This window comes from the organism of the source record quoted next, unplaced genomic scaffold (assembly GCF_019419815.1).
Source record: "Pyrus x bretschneideri cultivar Hongxiangsu unplaced genomic scaffold, Pyrus_bretschneideri_v1 Contig3, whole genome shotgun sequence".
Lineage (NCBI taxonomy): Eukaryota > Viridiplantae > Streptophyta > Magnoliopsida > Rosales > Rosaceae > Pyrus > Pyrus x bretschneideri.
The window spans coordinates 3816606-3835923 of NW_025999612.1; the positions used below are offsets into that span (position 1 = coordinate 3816606).

Here is a 19318-nt window from a genome sequence, read left to right on the forward strand (position 1 = left end):
GGAACAACTTTCATACTTGGGCCGAAGTCCAATGCGGCTGGGAAGACGTCGGAAATCGCCTCAACCTGCCGGAAATCAAGTTTTTCGGACTAACTTGAAAAATTACCAAATTTTATAGGGTGTTAGAGCTCAATGAAGAGAACAACTTTCATACCAAGGCCGAAGTTCAATTTGGTCGGAAAGCACCTGAAATTGGCCTCGCACCATCGTAAACCCTAGAAATGGGTGTTCATGATTCAACGCCAAAATGAACTCCGACACTACAACCAATGCTTGGGCCTTTCTCCTGGGATTGAGGGGAGTTTATTGGTGGAAGGAATTGATGGTAATTGTTGTCGGAATCAACGAAAAAGGGTGAAACCCGTCAGACAAACCGAAACTTTGTGGCCATCCCCTCATTTCCTCCCTTCCTGATTGGCCATCCTCTCTCATTTTCTCTCCCTCAACTCTCTTTTCCCCATTCTCCTGCTGCCATCTGGTAGCTAAAACGTCTCTAACTTATGCATTATAACTCCAAATTACATTATGTTTGTTCCACACATTTGTATTGACGAGTACTACCCAAATATGTAAAGAAATTTGAAAAACCATGAAAGGATTAAAATATGTCCACGAAGAATCCCGCGTAATACAATAGGGTCATTTTTTGTCTTTTTCACTTATTGATAAATTTTACGACATAAATTATAGTAATTTCCAGTAACAAAATTTTAAAATTTCTCGATTAAATTTTCATAACCATAAATCGATCTATTTTTTATTCTCTCCACATATTCATATATTTTAAATTTTCAGGTATTACATTCAACCCCCATTAAAATAAATCTCGTCCTCGAGATTTCTACCATCGAATAACGAAAAGGAATTTAAAGCTAATCCTACCATTCCATTTATAGTGAATAAAATCATTACCTCAATCTACGATTTTATTCAACCTCCAAAAATAAATAATTCAACGAAGCAATCATCTATACTCAGATTTCCTACCACCCTCATTGGTAGAATTTTAGCCATACTTTGGCAAAATAAATATCAAAATCTCAAGCCATAATTCTCATTGGCTGAATAAATACCATAATATCAAGCCACATGTACCATTTGCTAATTAAATACTAGCATAAGAACCACAATCATGGGTAAAGCTACTTACCATCATCGGCTTTACATAACCGTTACCTTGATTCTTTCTTAAAATCTCTGGCCACAATCACTAGCATTGGCTAATTAAATACTAGCATAAGAACCATAATCATGGGTAAAACTACTTACCATCATTGGCTTTACATAGCCGTTACCTTGATTTTTTTCTTAAAATCTCTAGCCACAATCACTGGCGATACCAGACATTAGAAAATTTTTTCCATATTCACTTTTGGCAAAACAATTATCATATATTCCCATCGTAGCCATCATCAGCCAAATAAATATCAGAATTTCAAGCCATTATCATCAGTGGCTAAGTAAATATTACAATTTCAAGTTAAACCAACAGAATTGGCAACCTAAATGTTAGAAATTCCAGCGAAAATCATTGGAACTTCTAACCACAATTACTGTATAAAAATGAGGAATTTAAAACCAACCCGCAATTTCTGTTTATATTAAACAAACTCAAATTTTCATTCTATTATTCATGTCCACCAATAATCCAATAAATGAAGAAATCTCCATGCTTTTTCCATCATCCCAATTATAATGACCAATTCATAACTTCGATTTATGATTGCTTTCCCGTTCGATAAATTTAATCTTGATTTTGTAAATATTAAAATTTTCAGCCATAAATATTCAAAACAACGATTTCATCACCTTTTTCTTTTATCCCAATAAGTAACTAGCAACTGGAAAAGAATAGTAATATACCTGGCCAATATTCATATCACACATATTTATCAGATTGATAACTCCTTCTCACAACCGAAGCTTTTATCCCGGAAACACTGGGTCTTTCTGCCCATTCAATTATTTCTCCACATTTTACGGATCATTTCGCCCAAATCAACATTCACGAGCCACTTTGCCAAATCAAATATCCACATGCCATTTTGCCTAATCAAGCATTCCCCTCATTCCACAGGCCATCACGCCTAAATCGACATCCACCGGGCCTTTTCGCCCAAATCAACATCCACGGGCATTTTCGCCCAATTCAACATTTCTCAATTGCATAGGTATAATACGACTTTTCCATCTACTTGTCACAATTTCACAATTATCTTAATATTCAACATTTTCATAATGCATATCATAATATCAACTCAAATCAAGATTATTCCGAAACTTTAAATCAAATGCTCATTCTTAGAGCTATACATAAAATATGACATTTTAAAATTTCTACGTCTACTAAATATGTGTATTAAATACCTTATGTGGAATACCTTATTTGATAACTCCTTCTCACAGTTCAAGTCTACTAAATACGTCTACTCAATTCAATTTACTTCATGGTGAATCACAATATAGGTATTCCACATAAATTCTTCATTAGTCATAGAACTTATAAAATAATGCAATATTAATGCAATTCATAATTTACATCCACAACTCAATAATATCGCATTGTAAGGTAGGATCATTTGATCTGATACCATTTGTAACGACCCAATTTATTAATTCGGAAGATAATTACTATGGTAAACCCAAAGAAATTAAACCCTAAGATTTATTTTTAAATTAATCACCCAATTTCTTTTCTTAGACAAATTTTCAATAAAAGATTAATATCAGTTATTTTATGGCTGCATCTAACTTCTCGTTAGACTACATGCGTACACTCAATAGGGATCAAGCTATTCGTAGTTCACCCTTCATTTTTAATCCATTTCCTAAAAAATTCAAGTGGAGGAAATATTCAATACCATATTTAGCAATTGAAACACATCAAATGGATACCCAAAAATCACAAAATATTACAGACTTGTAGAACACAACAATGGAACAACTTTCATACCTGAGCTGAAGTCCAATTCGGCCGGGAAGACATCGGAAATTGCCTTGACTTATCAGAAATCCAGTTTTTCGGACTAACTCTAAAATTACCAAATTTTACAGAAATTAGAGCTCAATGAAGGGAACAACTTTCATACCTAGGCCAAAGTTCAATTCGGCCGGGAAGTACCCAAAATTGGCCTCCCACCATCAAAAACCTTAGAAATGGGTGTTCTTGATTCAACGCCAAAACGAACTTTGATGCTACAACCAATGCTTGGGCCTTTCTCCTGGGATTGAGGGGAGTCTATTGGTGGTGGGGATTGATAGTAATCATTGTCGGAATCATTAGAAAAGGGTGAAACCAGCTTGACAAATCGGAACTTTGTGGCTTCAATTTGTAAAATTGGGTTAAAAATTTAGAAATCTAACACTAGAAGGACATTGGGCTCACCGAGAGCTTTCTATGGACACCAAGATCACCCAAAATGGAAGCTGGATGAGAGAGATAGGGCCGAGTCAAGTCGGAAGTTCAAAAGGAAATCCGGTTCCCTATTCCTCTTCTCCCTCATTTCCCCTCCTTTACTCCCTTCCTAATTGGCCATCCCCTCTCCTTTTCTCTCCCGCAACTCTCTTTTCCCCTCTCTCCTGCTGCCATATGGCAGCTTCTTCTTCTTTTTTTTTTTTTTTTTTTCCTTTTTTTCAACTAAAACGTCTCTAACTTATTCATTATAACTCCAAATTACATTCTGTTTGCGCCCACTCGTTTGTATCGACAAGTACTACCCAATTATATAAAGAAATCTGAAAAACCATGAAAGGATCAAATATGTCCATGAAGAATCTCGCTTAATACAATAAGGCCATTTTCATCTTTTTCACTCATCGTTAAATTTTACGACATAAATTATAATAATTTCCATTAACAAAATTTTAAAATTTCTCGATTAAATGTTCATAACCATAAATTGATCTATTATCGATTTTCTTCGCATATTCATATATTTTAAAATTTCAGGGTATCACAATAAAGCTCCCTTCAGTTGGTTACCGGATACGAACCCAACATATCGCATTTGTGCATTTTTGGTTGTGTTGTTTATGTTCCGATTTTGCTGCACTTATGTACAAAAATAGGGCCTCAGTGAAGGATAAGAATCTATGTCGGATATGATTCTCCTTCAATTATTCATTACTTAGAACCTTTGATAGGCAATCTTTTCATCGCTCGTTTCGCGAATTGTCACTTCTATGAGATAGTCATCTTGTCGTTAAAGGGAGATAAGAACGTCACCATTCCTAAGGAACAATGCGAATTATCATGGACGACTCCCACTTTGTCTCATTTAGATTCATATACAGCTCAGTTTGAAATTGAAGTGCAGCGATATTACATCTTCAGAGTGTAGCTCAGAACATGCCAAATGCTTTCATCGATTTAGCACGAGTGACAATATCACATATTCTAGATGCAAATGTGCCTATAAAGATGGATGTACTAAATGTACGATGGACTTCCCTCTTGGAGATTTGGGACCCCACTTTAGCCGATCCACGTAAAGGCTAGCCAATCTTTTGCCCCTACACATAAGTGTGGCATACCATTTGGTTCAAATGATTCACACCCTCGGAGAGGAAACCCACAACACAGGCTCTTGTTGAGCCTATCATGAATCCGACTGTCGCTTACTCATTCTATCTAACTCATGAGAAAATTCTAGATTACTGAAGTGTCCTTGAAGAGACGAATCCACTTCCTGAGAATCAAGAAATTTCAGTCCGTTATGCTAACTTGGATGATATTTGGTGTCGAAATGAGATGATCATCGATGATGCATCAACATATGCAATAGCTACTAAGATCATGTTGAGCGATGACATTGAACCATGTTCCGTTGATGAATGTTAATGTAGAACCGATTGGTCAAACTGCAAACAAGTAATCCAAGTCGAACTCGATTCGCTTGCGAAACGTAAGGTGTTTGGACCTGTAGCTCCTACTCCTCCACATGTGAAGCCCGTTGGCTACAAGTGGGTTTTCATTCGGAAGCGTAATGAGAACAATGAAATTGTGCGTTAGAAAGATCGTTTTATTACGCAAGGCTTCTCTCAATGCCCTGAGATTGACTATAATGAAACTTATTCACTCGTTATGGTTATGATTACTTTTCACTACCTTATCAGTTTGGTAGTTTTCGAAAAACTGATCAAATATTTCCAAACCCCCGAACATGCTCTTAATTTGGCTGAGGTGTTCACTCTACAGTTTGAAGTAATCTGGAAGAATGTGGTATAATCATTTGAGTAAGTATTTTACTAGTCAAGGATATGTGAACAAAGAACTATGCCCTTGCGTGTTCATTAAGAAGTCATATTTCGGTTTTGTGATTATTGCAGTTTATGTCGACGACATGAACCTCATCGCAACTCTTGAAGAGATCGAGAAAACTATTGCACACCCGAAGTCGGAATTTAAGATGAAAGATCTAGGAAAGACTCGATATTGTCTTGGTCTCGAGATAGAGCATCGTTTAGATGTAATCTTAGTACATCAATCAAACTACACCCAGAAGGTGTTGCGCTGTTTTAGTGAGGATAAAGCGAAACCTTCGAGTACTCCCATGGTCGTTCAATCGCTACATGCAAAATGAGATCCCTTCCGTCTGAATGAGGATGATGAAGAGATTTTGAAACCAGAAGTTTGTGATATGCGCTTTATTGTACTTAGCTGTTAATCTTTTGGCAAGATACAATAATGCACCAACATGTAAACACTGGACTGGTGTTAATGACATCTTTCATTACCTTAAGAGTACTACGGATCTGGGCTTGTCCTATCCTTATGGATCCTCGAGTGATCCCACACCCCCTTGTTTCGAGTCGACTTTCGCCTTATTGGTTATGATGACGCATGATACTTATCTGATCCACATAGGGCGCGCTCTTAAATGGATTATGTCTATACCGTTGGAGGCACCGCAATCTCTTAGAGGTCAACTAAACAGACCTTAGTTGCCACTTCGTCTAACCATGCCGAAATTCTTAGCTTACACAAAGCAACTCGAGAATGCTTCTGGTTGAGAGCAGTTGTGGGCCATATTTAAAGCTCATGTGATCTTTACCCCTTCGTTGACGTCCTAACGATGATCTATGAAGACAACGCAGAATGTATTGAACAGCTCAAGAAGGGTTACATCAAAGGAGACAACACCTAACACATTGCGCCGAAGTTTTTCTTTTCACATCAACAACAAAAACATCATAAGATTGAAGTCACACAAATCCGTTCACAAGAAAATCTGGCCAATCTCTTCACCAAATCACTACCAAAGGCGACGTTTCAAAAGCTTGTTCAAGGAATAAGTATGTGTAAACTTTCTGAGTTGTAACATAGTTAGTTATCCTTGGAAATACGTCAAACTCAGGAGAAGTATCTTGAAGTATACTTGCTTGATCTTAATGTACTCTTTTTCCCTATGATTAGGAGTATTTTTTCCACTGGGTTTTTGCTACCTAACGAGGCTTTGATGAGGCACCCACCTTGGGTTGATCATATCTTTGATGACGTCCTGTAGACGTTTCATTTGACTTTGCGTTTCTCACATATTTTTCCTTAGACTATGGATATTGTCCCTACTCATGTTTTACCATAGCCATTGGCTTTCTTTTGTGAGACTCAGTTCCATATGCAAGTTCTTACTTTACTTTGAAACTAGTGTGTCCCCAGAATTAATGCCGACAAGTCGACTTTCTCAATTCTACATGACACCGAATTTACTTGAGTATGTGTTGAACAACAAAAATATACAACATAAAAAAATAGAGTCCATACAAATTGGGTCAAACTACAAGGCAAAACAAAAATGTAATCCAGCCCAAAAGATGAGGATGGGCTTTTACATACAAATCAACATCCATAAATAAATAAAATAAAAAAATAAATGTGAATTTCTTCCTACAAAAAGGGGGAAGAAACGTGCAAAACAGGGTCTCCTATTTTTCTGCAAGCGTGGGAAAAAACTGCACAGTTGGTGGGAGAGGTTAAGAGAAAGTGATAGGAGGTCATGGCCTCCATCTCCCCAACGTAACAAACTCTAGAGCCTTCCTAGGATGCCTATAAATAGGCGTCAGCTACAGCAAGAGAGAAAGACAAAAAAAAGGGGATACTCTGCAGAAAATAAGAGAAACTTTGAGAGAAAATACCAAAAGCAACGAAGTGCTGCCAGAAAAGAGAACAAAGAATTCAACCATTCGTGCTTTCAAGTCAAGAACCAAAGAAGAATATCCATCACCAGGTATGAAACAGGTTCTGTTTAAATTATTCTTTTTCTCTTGTTTGATGTTATGTTGCAGAAAGAACAAAAGGAGAGCAACACAAAAAGCATGGCAGCAGAGACCACCGCAGAGAAACAAATAAAAAAAAAAAAGTAAAGAAAAGGGAACACAAGCAAAGGTCCACGACAAATTTTTCTCTAATCTTTCTTTTAGCCTTTTTGGCTTTTATCTCTTTGCTTGGCATTCTCCTGCACCAAACAAATTGAGGTGGAGACTCTAAACAATCCACCGACTCCCCACTAACTGCAGCAGAAATAATCTCCAGAGCTTAGACCACCCCGTGAAGTTCCAACCAAGTCTAAATGGTCTATACCCCCTCGCTAGATTGTCAAGTGCAGTTTTAAAGTTCTAAGCTTAAGTCTCTGAGAAGTAAGACAGCAAGGAAGCAATATATACAAAGATGCAACTCAAGAGGAAATAAATTATTCTGTTTGGTGTTTTCATTGCTACTCACGGGTACAAGATATGGAGGATGCCTTTGGCTAAAAATTCTACGAAAACCTATTGGGGATAAGAGTCCAAGGAAAAGGAGAAATTGGAAAAGAGGAAGTCTCCCTTTATACTCGTAAAGCTCCAGCAAAGTTGATGATGTTTGTACAAGTATTTCGAAGAAGGACCAAAATCAAAGCATGGGACTTTACCAAAAAAGAAAGTTAAAGCATGGGTCAAAAATATTGACCAAAAGACATTGGATTGATAGATGCTACAAGACAAGAAGAAAGAAAGGAAATTTGCCAATAAATAGCTAGAAGATATATGTTTCTCTGCCATGTGAAGTTCTATTTGGACTTAAAAGAGTACAAGTTGTCACAAGTTCACAGAGAAGGAAAATCTTGCTGTCAAACTTCCCAAACTGATTGGGAAACTCATTCACATGGCAACCTTGGTATTAACACCCAAAGAACTAAAAGAAGTATCACTTTGTACAAGTGTTAATGAGAAAGGATGGGAAATATTGAAGACAAAACATGAATGGGAACACAAAATGGGTGTCCAAATGCCCACTGTCAAGGCCAATCAAATAAATCTTTATGTGAAAACAGAAATGCCAGAGTGATAATTACACACTAACGCACCAAAAACTCAATCAAGTATGGCAGACATGAAGAGTGCATCACTACAAAATTCAGGAGGGCAATTCTCACCTTTGGAGCCATGAATCAACACTTGTTTTCAAAGTACTGCAAAATAGTTTGTTCAACAACCAATCGAAGAGATATTGTTGCCAGAAACTCCTGCACGAAAGAATTGATAAGTTCATCGCAGTTAGAGTTTCATTCCACTCCAAATACATAAGCAAACCCGGAACATAAAGAAAACGAAAATCGGTAACCTGTTTGATTTCCCCCTCTCTTCGTTTTGAGCTTTCGATCCACAAAGGAAGCACACGAGCAAAAGAACAAGGCAGCAGAAAAAAAGGGCATTCGTGACCTGCATAAGGAAAAGAAAAAACAAATAATAAAAAAAAACCTCTGCGATTTAGGAGGAAAAAAGGATAAGTGGGAGCAATTCAAAAGAGTTTGAACTCCACCAATCTTACCCATCTTCGTTTGGAATTCAACGGCTAATAAACCCAAAAGGAATTGCGAAATCAACGGGGAGCTCGAGTATATCGACATCGCTATTTGGAGGAATGAATACTGGAGCAGGGAAGATCTCTAAATGGGTTTTTGAGCTGTGCATCTCATGTGGGACTTGGAGTCCCGTTTTGTCTTCAAGTCTCGGCTACTGAAGGAAAAGATTGAATTGTGCATCTCACGTGGGGCTGAGAGTCCCACTTTATGTCTTCCTAAGCCCCTTAAGGAAAAGACAAAATCAAAACTCCTATTTCACAAAGCCTATTAGGCAATTACCAAAGGTCATATATGGGCTTTAAATAAATCCAAATGGCTTCTCATTTTGCCAAAGTACTGAACACAAATTCAAATCAAATATTTCACGAACTACGCTGATTTGATTTCGTTAAAGATACCTAGGCAGTCTGATATTAAATTTTAGACACAACCATGATGCCAGAATGAATCCTTGATTTATATAAACTAAATTCACTCCTGCCATTTTGACCAAGTAATTACAAATTCTACAAAAAGTAAAAGAGAAGTATGCATCTCACGTGGAGAAGGAGAGAGGTTGCTGACGGTAAGAGGAATTTGGAAGCCAAAGTCCTATTTGAACACGGGACCCTAATCTCACAAAAACCATGTTTGAGATAAAAAAGAGAGGAGATAATGAAGCTTACTGTCAGATTAGAACGAAGCTTGGGTCTTGGGTCAAACGGGTTCAAAGTCCCACGTCAAATGGGTTTGAAAGTTCAAAAGAAAATTATAAAAAAAGGGGAGCTGCTTCTTTGGAATTCCATCAAAAGCCTTTTGTGCCAGGACTTCGACGCCACGTAACGTCCTATTTGGACTTGGAAAATTCAAGTGTACAAAGGAAAGAAATAAGTTTGCCGTAAACAAAGTTCTCAAATTAATTGGGAATGTCGCTCGTGTGGGACCCTCGTGGAAAATGCATCAGAAGAAGTTGTGTTGATCAACCTTTCCTAAACTGTGTAGGATGAGTCTCGCCACATGAAAAACTCTTAAAACATGCCCGTCACTAAATCAACAGGCATGATCACTTACTTGTGCCCAATTACAAGCATACTAGAGGAAGGAAGGTATAGACAAAAAAAAAAAAAATGGTGAATTAAAATCCAACCATGGAAAATGGCTCTACAAAAAGAGAGGCTCAACGCATTGATCCAAACTCACTCTTCAAGTTTTGATTGGTTATTTATCAAAAATGTCCATCAAATTTTATTTAACGGCATGAAGCCACATCAAGATTCAAAAGGCATGAAGCCGTATACAAAAAAATCAAATGGCACAAAGCCGCATCAAATTTCAAATGACACGAAGCCGTATCAAATACCAAATGGCATGAAGCCGAAGAAAAGTCTCAAATAGCATGAAGTCATGTCAAAATTCAAACAGCACAAAGCCGCTTCAAATGGCACGAAGCCATATCGAATATCAAATGGCATGAAGCCACATATTGCTCCAACGGCTTAAAGTCCTCGTCTGCATGAGCTAAAACTGCAGAAGGCATCAAATGCTCCAACAGCTCAAAGTCCTCGCCCGCAGGAGTTAAAACTGCACAAGGCATCAAATGCTCCTTGTCTGCATGAGTTGAAATTGCACAAGGCATCAAACCCCAACAAATACATAAGGAATTTCGAGTGACTTGATCCCTCAACAAGGGTATGTAGGCAACCGAGGGCTCTACCTAGGTGCAGTCACAAAATCAAATAAACACTCAAATCCCCATGTTACGATTTATTCATATTGGAGTATTCATTTCCCAAAAGAAGGGTTGTAATTAATAGGCGCGTAGCCTAGAATGGGTCGAACTCAAGTTAATAAAACTCTCTTTGAAAAATGAACGAGGGTGAAATTGTGTCGAGTAAAATTATTTGTTTACATATTATGTACAATTTTTGCTTAACGGTATGTACACACTCAAAGGGGAGTGTTATAAACTTTGTATTTAAGTATGATTGTATAAATCCTAAATTTGATTTGATTCTAGTTATTGTTCTCTATTAGGATTTGAATTCCTTGGAGGAGAAGGATTCTTCCCTCCCTTATTACTATAAATAAAGGCATTGCATAAGAGGAATAACACATCTTCTACACAACCTTACAAACACATCTCTCTCTACAGTGCCCCCTCACTCTCCTTGTTAGATTAAAATAAGCCACAATACTATCATTTGTATTGTGGAAATATGTTGCAACCCCAACACGATGAAACGATGAAGCTCGAATTGCCGACAAAAGCCATGATTGATTTGATTAATTTGATTTAATGGTAAAGTCTAGAGATGATGGGGATTCATTTGATTAATTCGGTGAAAAAAAAATGTCGGAGAAGATTGGATTTCTAGCAAAGCCATTGCTAAGAAGGCGGTCCATTTGAGGAGAGGACATTGGAGCTTGTCATCATGTGTCATTATTTAAATGGAGTGACAGTTGAAAAATTGAATTTTTTTATCTATTTATATTAGGGTGTGAATTGCCAATTTAGACTTTCAATTATCACCTGAACGAAAATTAGGTCTCTAAACTATTTTTTCAAAAAAAAACAATCATTGAATTATAAAATTTTGCCAATTACATCCCTAATGTTAGATTCGAAGCTACTGTATTCAATTTCTGTCAATTTAGATCATGTAACTTGCATTTGATACACATTAGAGAGTAGATTAGTAATTTTTATTAAAAAAATAGTGTATAGAGTTAATTTTGGAGGATAAATTAGACGTTAGGGGCTTATAGGCAAAAAAAAAAAAAAATGATGATATTACACTATAAAGTATGTCAAGTAATTTAAGATAATGAAAAATTGAATAAAATAACTTTTATAATAGTATAGACGAAATTAAAATTGAATAAAATAACTATGAATATAATAGTACAGACGAAATTAACACTTTTTAATGAATTGAGGGACCTATTTCATCGAAAAAATAATTCAGGGACCTAATTTTCACTAAGGTAGTTCAGGAACTAAATCGACATTTCACCCTTTATATTATAGCATTTGATGTACCACCTGTATTCTTGGAAAATTAAAATTTTCTAGAGTTCTATATTTGGGTGTTTCTTTGGCCCGATTTTAACATAATTTTTATCACGTCCAGTCATTCAATATGACGGTTCTTATTTAGATATATAAATATGGTAATGCTAGGAGAATAATTTTGTAAACTAAATGACATGGAAGTTGATGATTGAATTAATACTTAAGCATTAATAAATGTGTTCATTCTGATTAACGACACATTATTTAATTTACAAATTTTTCTAACATTATCTATATAAATATCTGAATAATATTGTTTTTTTTTTATTATTTATTTGTATTTAAGGGAAAATGATTGCTCTTTTTTCTAGAGATGAGGGATTCTGTGATCATGACCGTTTACGGTACATTTGTGCGATTAATTTCATTAGGTACTATTTATATTTAATTTAAAATTTAAAAATTTAAAATAATTTTTTATTGCACGATGTACGATGAACAGTTACGAATCCTTAGGATCTAGGAACAGGATCTGACGATGATTCTTTTCCGTATTTAAGCAGCACTAGAGAAAAATGCCAGCAACGACTGACGATCTTACGAACACTTTTTCGCGCCAAAGTTTGGCCGCAAAACCAAAAGCTGGCTCCGTTTACAGCAAACCATGAATGAAGAGGTTAGCACAACAACCTATCAAAGCCTTAGGGCGTATATGTCTCTACCAGAAACCCTAAAAGCCTCCACATCAACCTCCTCTCTCAGCCCCAACCTCACAGACCAAACCTACGCCCTTTTTCTCAGGTCCGGCCACCGCCTGGACCCCTTCCTCGCCTCCGTTCTCATTTCGAAAATTTCCAAGTCGGGTTACTTCTCCCACGTCCTCCGGTTCCTAAACGACGCTCCATAACCCGATACAGTCTCCTACAACGCTCTCATTGCTGGATTGGCCCAGTTTGGACCACCCGGACCCATTTTTGGGCTATTCGATTGGTTGAGGCACGTGGGCTTAAGGCCTGATGGGTTTACAGTGAGTGCTCTGGTGAAAGCGTGTGATGGGTTGGAGGAGAATGAGGTTGCCCATGGGGTTTGTTTGAGATTGGGGTTTGGTTATGGGGGTTCTGTGGTTAGTGGGTTGGTGGAGAATTATATGAGGAATGGGGATGTTGGGTCGGCAGAGAATTGCTTTGGGGATTGTTTGGTTGCGGACAATGTGGCTTGGACTGCTGCTATGATTTCTGGGTATGTTTGGAGCGGCGAGTTGGAGAAGAGTAAGGAGGTGTTTGGGGAGATGAGGAGGTTGGGTTTGGAGTTGAATGAGTTTAGCTTGACTGCTGTGCTGGGTGGATTGTGTGATGAGAAGGAAGGGGAACAGATTCATGGGGTTGCTGTAAAGATGGGTTTTTTATGCGGGTTTTCGGTTCATTTGAGTAATGCAATTTTGAATATGTACTCTGGGTGTGGGAGTACGCGGAGTGCGGTTAAGGTGTTTGATGAAATTATTGAACCAGATGTTGTTTCTTGGACTGAGAGGATATGAGCTGCTTATGATGATGTGGAAGCTTGGGAATTGTTTAGAGTTTTGCACTCTCGGGGTTTGGAGGTGAATGAGTATAGATTATTAATGTTTTGTCGGCTATTGGATGGCCGGGAATATTGACACCCGGTAAACAAATCCAAGCCCTCTGTCAGAAACTGGGGTGCTTGCAGGTGGTTTCTGTTGGCAATCTGTTGATATTCATGTATGGGAAATGTGGGCAAATTGGTGATGTTAGGCGTGTGTTTGATGATATGCTTTGCTGAGATTCTGTTTCTTGGAATTCTTTGCTTGCTGGATATTCTGAGAACGGATTTGTCACACAGGCTTTTGAGGTTTTTTGGTGCATGCGTGATGTCTCATTACCACCTAATGGGTATACTCTGTCTAGCCTTCTTGAAGTTGTGTCCAACTTGAATTCTCCAAAGCTGGCAATGCAAATCCATTCACATGTAATCAAACTTGGGGTTCCTGTTGGATGATCTTGTGGTGTCTTGCTTGATAACAACGTATGGAAGATGCAATTGGATTGAAGAAGCAAAAAGGGCATTTTCTAATACTGACAAGATAAATTCGGTACTTCTTAATTCAATGGTAGCTAGTTTTGTTTGTGCCGGTTGTCATGCTGATGCTATCAATTTGTTCTATACTGCAAGGGGCTTGAAACTTGAAGTGGACTCTTCAACTTTCAGTACTGTCCTTAAAGCTTGTGGTGCTATAACTGAGTTAGAACAGGGACTAGTGATTCACTCCCTAGCTCTCAAAACTGGATTGGATCAAGGGAGTTTTTTTGTTGAAAGTGCTATTGTTGACGTTTATTGCAAGTGCGGAAGCATAGGTGATGCAGAAAAGGCATTTAAGAATGCTTCCACAAGTAATTTGGCTTCTTGGAATGCTATGGTGATGGGATACGCTCAACATGGTTTTCAACATGAACTGTCGGAACTATTCAACAAGATGTCTAAATTTGGAATAAAACCAGATCAGATAACTGATCTGGGACTTCTTACTTCATGTTGCCATGCAGGTCTTGTTAAAGAAGCTTTTACTTAAACTCAATGATTGAGCTTCATGAGCTAAAGCCACATATCGAACACTATGCTTGCTTGGTTGACCTACTTGGCCGACTTGGACTCTTAGAAGATGATGCTCATATATGGCAGATTCTTCTATCGGCCTGTAACATCCATAGAAACATTGATATGAGGAAAGTCGCAGCAAGGAAGCTTCTTGAACTGGAGCCTGAAAACGAAACTGCATATATTTTGCTTTCAAATCTGTATACCTCAGCTGGCACGTGGAGTGCTGTTGGAAAAGTGAGAAAGGAAATGAAGGAAAAAATCGTCTACAAGGAACCTGGTTCTAGTTGGTTTCAAGTTGGAGGATCGCTTCATTACTTTTTTGCTGATGACAAATTATATTCTGGGAATACAGAAATACATACTGAACTAATAAGGTTGTACCTGCAGATGTCGGTGACAACAAAATTGGAAAATGATGGTCCGAGTTTAATGATCTTTGACATATGACCACATCATTGTACATATTGAACCATTCACATTGTTTACTTGGCTACTGTCTAGGAACAGAAGTGGCATCCTTGCCATTGAGTGAAGACCTAGTCATCAGATGAGGTTCGTGTTCTATTTATGAAGTCCAGTCACATATGCTCTTGCATCAGTATTATACCATATTGCATTTGGAAGTTCTACTATAATATGACATTGGTCATCAACTTTTTATTTTGGTTTATGGACTGTTTAGATAATTATTTACCTGCTTTACAAGGTTATCTTCCATGGTCCAGTAGCTATGAGCATGACCGACAATATAACTGATAATATCGTTTTGTTCTGCTAAGTGCTAACATTGTGAGTTATGTTTAAAGCTATGACAGAAAGAATGTATGTTGGTTTCTATTGAATCATCTGCGAACTCATGAAGTTGAAAATTTCCTTGTTATTTTTATTTTTGACGTTCTGGGGTTTTTTCCTTTTCCAAGTCAACTGCTATGTGTGACTAGAAACTATCAATTGAGTTTGAAAGGAAAAAGAAAAACGATATGATAGAAGAAGAGCTAAATATATTAAGAAGGTAACGGTCATACATTTTATAAAAAAATTAATCTATAAACTTCTACTCTTCTAGCTCTCACTACAAGTGGGTCTTCCTGCAGTGACGTTTGCGATCTGAAGAGGTTTTGGAGAGGAAAGAGACTATTGAATGAATGGCATTTGCAGCTATTCTTGATTTTTATCTGTCCCCGCTTTGGCAGAGGCTTCCGGCTTCTGAAGTTGTTGCAAGTTTCAGTGGTAGAAGCAACAGAGATCTTGCTGATCATTTTGTAAGCTGAGGAAATATCCGTTCTTTTCTTATGCGGTTTTCTTGTTTGATGGGTGTGGATATAGTGGATTGGCTGGGAGTTTATGCAGCTCAACCAACCCATTAAGCCTAGGACAGGGGAGGATTGATCCGGGAAGATAAGAGAAAGCTAGAAACAAGCCTTTTCAGAGACTGGTGTTTGTTAGGGGCATGCCAGCTAGAATGTCCTGCTGTACAAGATTCCTTTCAGCTTAACTTGAGACATTTGAATATTTGTGATGATTTGGTGACTAATGAATCTGCTAATCCATAGTTTACTGCTAATGAGTAATGATTGCTTTGAGTTTGTCTTAACACGAATACGTGAGGGTTATCTACAAGTTATTTTTGGCCTTTAGATGAATTTAATCAAATTGGAATCAAAGTAGCATCTGGAAATCATTTCTCTAATTATAAGGTCGAGTAAAATTGGAATGCCTTGAGATGATGACAGATTTCTGTATCCCTTAAGGGATGCTAATTACATTTTAGTTTATCATCAAACTTTAGTTTCTATAGCTCTGACTCTTAACTAAAAATGGGCTTTCCTGCAGCGGTGTTTGCGATCTGAAAAGGCTTTGGAGAGCCTGGAGACCATGGAATGGATGGCATTTGCAGCTGTTCTTGATTTGGTCTGCCCCCTCTTTGGAAGAGGCCTTCTGCTTTGGAGATTTGAGTGGCCGGAACATCAAAGACCTTGCTGTTCATTTCGTAAGCTGATGAAATTTTGATGCTTCTCTCTACAACAAGTTTAATTGTTTGGTGGATGTGGATATTGTCGCATTGTGGGGTGTTCATTTCGTAAACCTTTCTTTATTTTTAGGTGTGAAAACGCACTCGGGCAGTTATTGTTCATTAATGCAGTAATTGCCTTAACTCAATAACTCAAACAATAGTTGTCTTAGTAAGGTGAAGTTGCTCTAATGGCTTTGCTTTTCGATTAGGATTCCTGTTGATTGGATGAACCAATTTAATTGTGACATCTTGCGAGATAATTGTACTTCTCTTTAATTGAAAGAAAAAAAATCTCTTCGTACTAACAAATTCCTAACCAAAACATGAACTTTTCTTTGAAAGATCCTCGGAAAGACAGTATTCCTTACCTAAATATGCTTGACATCCATCACCCTTAGAATTGTTGTATAAAAAATGTTTCCATTCAAGAAGCAAAGTTCCATATTTAAATCCAAATTCCTTCAACATTTTGAAACGTATAAACATGGAGTTGAGGACACCCATATAGCAAACCAAATTCCATCGTTTTGAAGCAAGAAAATCTGTGTCGGAAGTTATTCATTATTTGTGGTGCAAAACTTGCACGCTGCACAAATCAATTGATCATGTGTTGTCGAGAAAATATCACAGAGAAGAAACATGGATATGCAACTCGCAAGCTGCATCGGTTGCCTTGTCCTACAAGTTTCCTACATACATGTTTCCAATTCCGATAACGTAGAGAATGGGGAAGACCGTCCATTTGTAACATATCTCATTATTTTCCTTGATGTGGTGATACTTGGATTTCATAGCAAGGCACAATCAAATGGAACTATAAGCATCTGGATTCCTTAACTAAAGCAATGGTGCAAATGTGCCCTTATTCTTTCCTCTATTCTGTCACACTAGTCCCTTGTGTCAAATTCTCTACCCCTACATGCTACATCATTCTTTCTCCAACTTTCCACTATCTTGTTCCAATTTCTTCACAACACAATGGCTACCGTTGTCAATTTCTCTGGCAAAACCACGAGTCAGAGAATTTGCCTCAAACCAATGGCAGGACCAGGACCAGGGCCAGCCATTGGTATCAAAAGAACATGCCAATTTCCCCTCAGCAGAACAAATACCGTCCAACATTGCATCTATATGACAAGGAAGGCACAAGATAGACTATTGAATGAGCACAGGGTGTTTCCTGCATTAGCAGCAACGAGAAACTCAGACATTTTTCCGGGATCTCCTTCTCCATCGGACACAATCAAGCAATTTTACAGATGCATCAATCAGAAAAACTTAAAGCAACTACGTGATCACATCTCAGAAGACTGCTACATTGAAGAGTGCTCTTTCCACACACCATTACAAGGCAAAAAGGTCAATACTCTTTGTTCTTCCTCATGACAATAAAGCAATAGTTTTCCCTTTCTACTGACAAAACCTAAACTTCATTTATGCAGGAGGTTATGAGTTTTTTTGAGCAGCTAACTGCAGGCATGGGCCAAAATGTTAAGTTCATTTTACGACACGTATGCGAAGGAGATGAACTAACAGCAGCAGCAAACTGGCATATGGGTATATCTATAAACGATTATCGCTTCCGCATAAATACCTAAATATAAATCTAGTTCTATGAAATAACTTATGTTTGGCTTTGCAGAATGGAAAAACAAACAGATCCCCTTCACCAGAGGCTGTAGCTTCTTCGAATGCTCCAAAGAAGGAGAAAAAATAATAATCAAGTACAGAATTTTAGATTTACTACTTTAGCCTCTGATTCAATTGAGATTGAAGATGAAGAAAACCTTACTGATTTTAATTGTCTGCAGGAAAGCACAGATAGTTATTGAATCACCAATCAAACCAGGAACACTAGTGCTGGTAATTTCGCTTCGGAAATTATTTCTTCACATCCTTTCTCACCTCTTGCACACCCCTTTGTTTTTTAGCCATTGGAATGAACAAATCAAAGGCCATAATTAAAAAGGGCGTGCAGAAGGTGAAAAACGGTGTGCAGAAATCACTCCCCTTTTGCGTACTATTATCATGATATATAGTGCCTTAGCCTCTATCATCATGATAAGAAAACAAGAACGGTAAATTGCGTATTATTGACCCCTTGATTTTGTTCATTATGTGTTTGTTCCTTTGGCACAATTCAGAGTATGTTAAGGACGGTGACTTCACTATTTGATGGTTTCCCAAAAATTGCTGAATGTACGTTAGCTTTCACCATATATTTCAAAACCTCAGCATATCGTACATGTCACAGATATTACTTAACATAAGATATCTCTGATGCAGGGTTCCTAAAAAGTCCTCGTATTGTTTTGCGATGGTTATGGAAGATATACGCATTACTTATCGCACCACTTCTAGAAAGCTACTTAAGGCTTTGGAACCTCGCAGCTCGTATACTTGGCCATGCATACTACATTTTGCTTTACATTGCAAAGTTTTTCTTCAACGAGGAATAACATTAGAAGGACAACTAAATCACCTCTCAGTCATCATTGCTGTCACGACTTGACCACGTTTCTAGCAGCGAGAGAAGAAGCAATGGGCCGAAAACTGGTGGAAGTGGCGGCGGCCTGCTGAAGGCGACCATTGGTTGGGTTTTCTCTTTCGTAACAATTCCTCCTTCCCCATTATCGTTGTTCCCTAGTTTCTTAGGTGTTGAACCGGCCAAAGTACCTAATTATAATCCACTACATTAGTCAGACAGAGAAGTTGTTATACCATACAATTCTAACTAGAAAAGCCTCAAATGAGAGAACATATATTACCCCATGACCCTTTCATAGGGTAGAGTTGTTTGAATTTGATCTTTGCGGGTGATAACGCAGCTATTCTACACATGTAAGATCTCTTTTT

General features: G+C 37.7%; 3 protein-coding genes across 5 annotated transcripts; all 3 read left to right on the forward strand.

Annotated features, from left to right (window-relative positions):
* Positions 1-12388: 12388 nt before the first annotated feature.
* Positions 12389-18928, forward strand: LOC103953394. 3 transcript variants are annotated; one of them, XM_048589067.1, is made up of 8 exons: positions 12389-15460; positions 15543-15710; positions 16282-17821; positions 17905-18019; positions 18105-18186; positions 18274-18325; positions 18607-18661; positions 18749-18928. In XM_048589067.1, exons 3-8 carry the CDS (start codon positions 17441-17443, stop codon positions 18919-18921), a joined length of 858 nt encoding a protein of 285 aa, XP_048445024.1. In that variant the 5' UTR covers positions 12389-15460; positions 15543-15710; positions 16282-17440; the 3' UTR covers positions 18922-18928. The 3 variants fall into 3 exon arrangements, with proteins under 3 accessions (XP_048445024.1, XP_048445023.1, XP_048445025.1); XM_048589066.1 differs by having other exon boundaries at positions 12389-15000; XM_048589068.1 differs by lacking the exon at positions 15543-15710 and having other exon boundaries at positions 12389-15000.
* Positions 12497-13369, forward strand: LOC108867665 (putative pentatricopeptide repeat-containing protein At3g15130). Its single transcript, XM_048589272.1, has 2 exons — positions 12497-12667; positions 12785-13369. Exons 1-2 carry the CDS (start codon positions 12497-12499, stop codon positions 13367-13369), a joined length of 756 nt encoding a protein of 251 aa, XP_048445229.1.
* LOC108867664 (pentatricopeptide repeat-containing protein At4g16470-like) lies at positions 13958-14419 on the forward strand. Its single transcript, XM_018648949.2, has one exon. The coding sequence runs from the start codon at positions 13958-13960 to the stop codon at positions 14417-14419; it is 462 nt and encodes a 153-aa protein (XP_018504465.2).
* Positions 18929-19318: the final 390 nt, after the last annotated feature.

Excerpts from the sequence above, each read along its gene's own strand:
- LOC103953394 (XM_048589067.1), top strand. The coding sequence starts at position 17,441 with ATGGCTACCGTTGTCAATTTCTCTGGCAAAACCACGAGTCAGAGAATT. Across the intron at positions 17,822-17,904 it reads CACCATTACAAGGCAAAAAG|GAGGTTATGAGTTTTTTTGA; the intron begins GTCAATACTCTT and ends TCATTTATGCAG. Across the intron at positions 18,326-18,606 it reads AACCAGGAACACTAGTGCTG|AGTATGTTAAGGACGGTGAC; the intron begins GTAATTTCGCTT and ends GGCACAATTCAG.
- LOC108867664 (XM_018648949.2), top strand. The coding sequence starts at position 13,958 with ATGGTAGCTAGTTTTGTTTGTGCCGGTTGTCATGCTGATGCTATCAAT.
- LOC108867665 (XM_048589272.1), top strand. The coding sequence starts at position 12,497 with ATGAATGAAGAGGTTAGCACAACAACCTATCAAAGCCTTAGGGCGTAT. Across the intron at positions 12,668-12,784 it reads TGGACCCCTTCCTCGCCTCC|TTTGGACCACCCGGACCCAT; the intron begins GTTCTCATTTCG and ends GGATTGGCCCAG.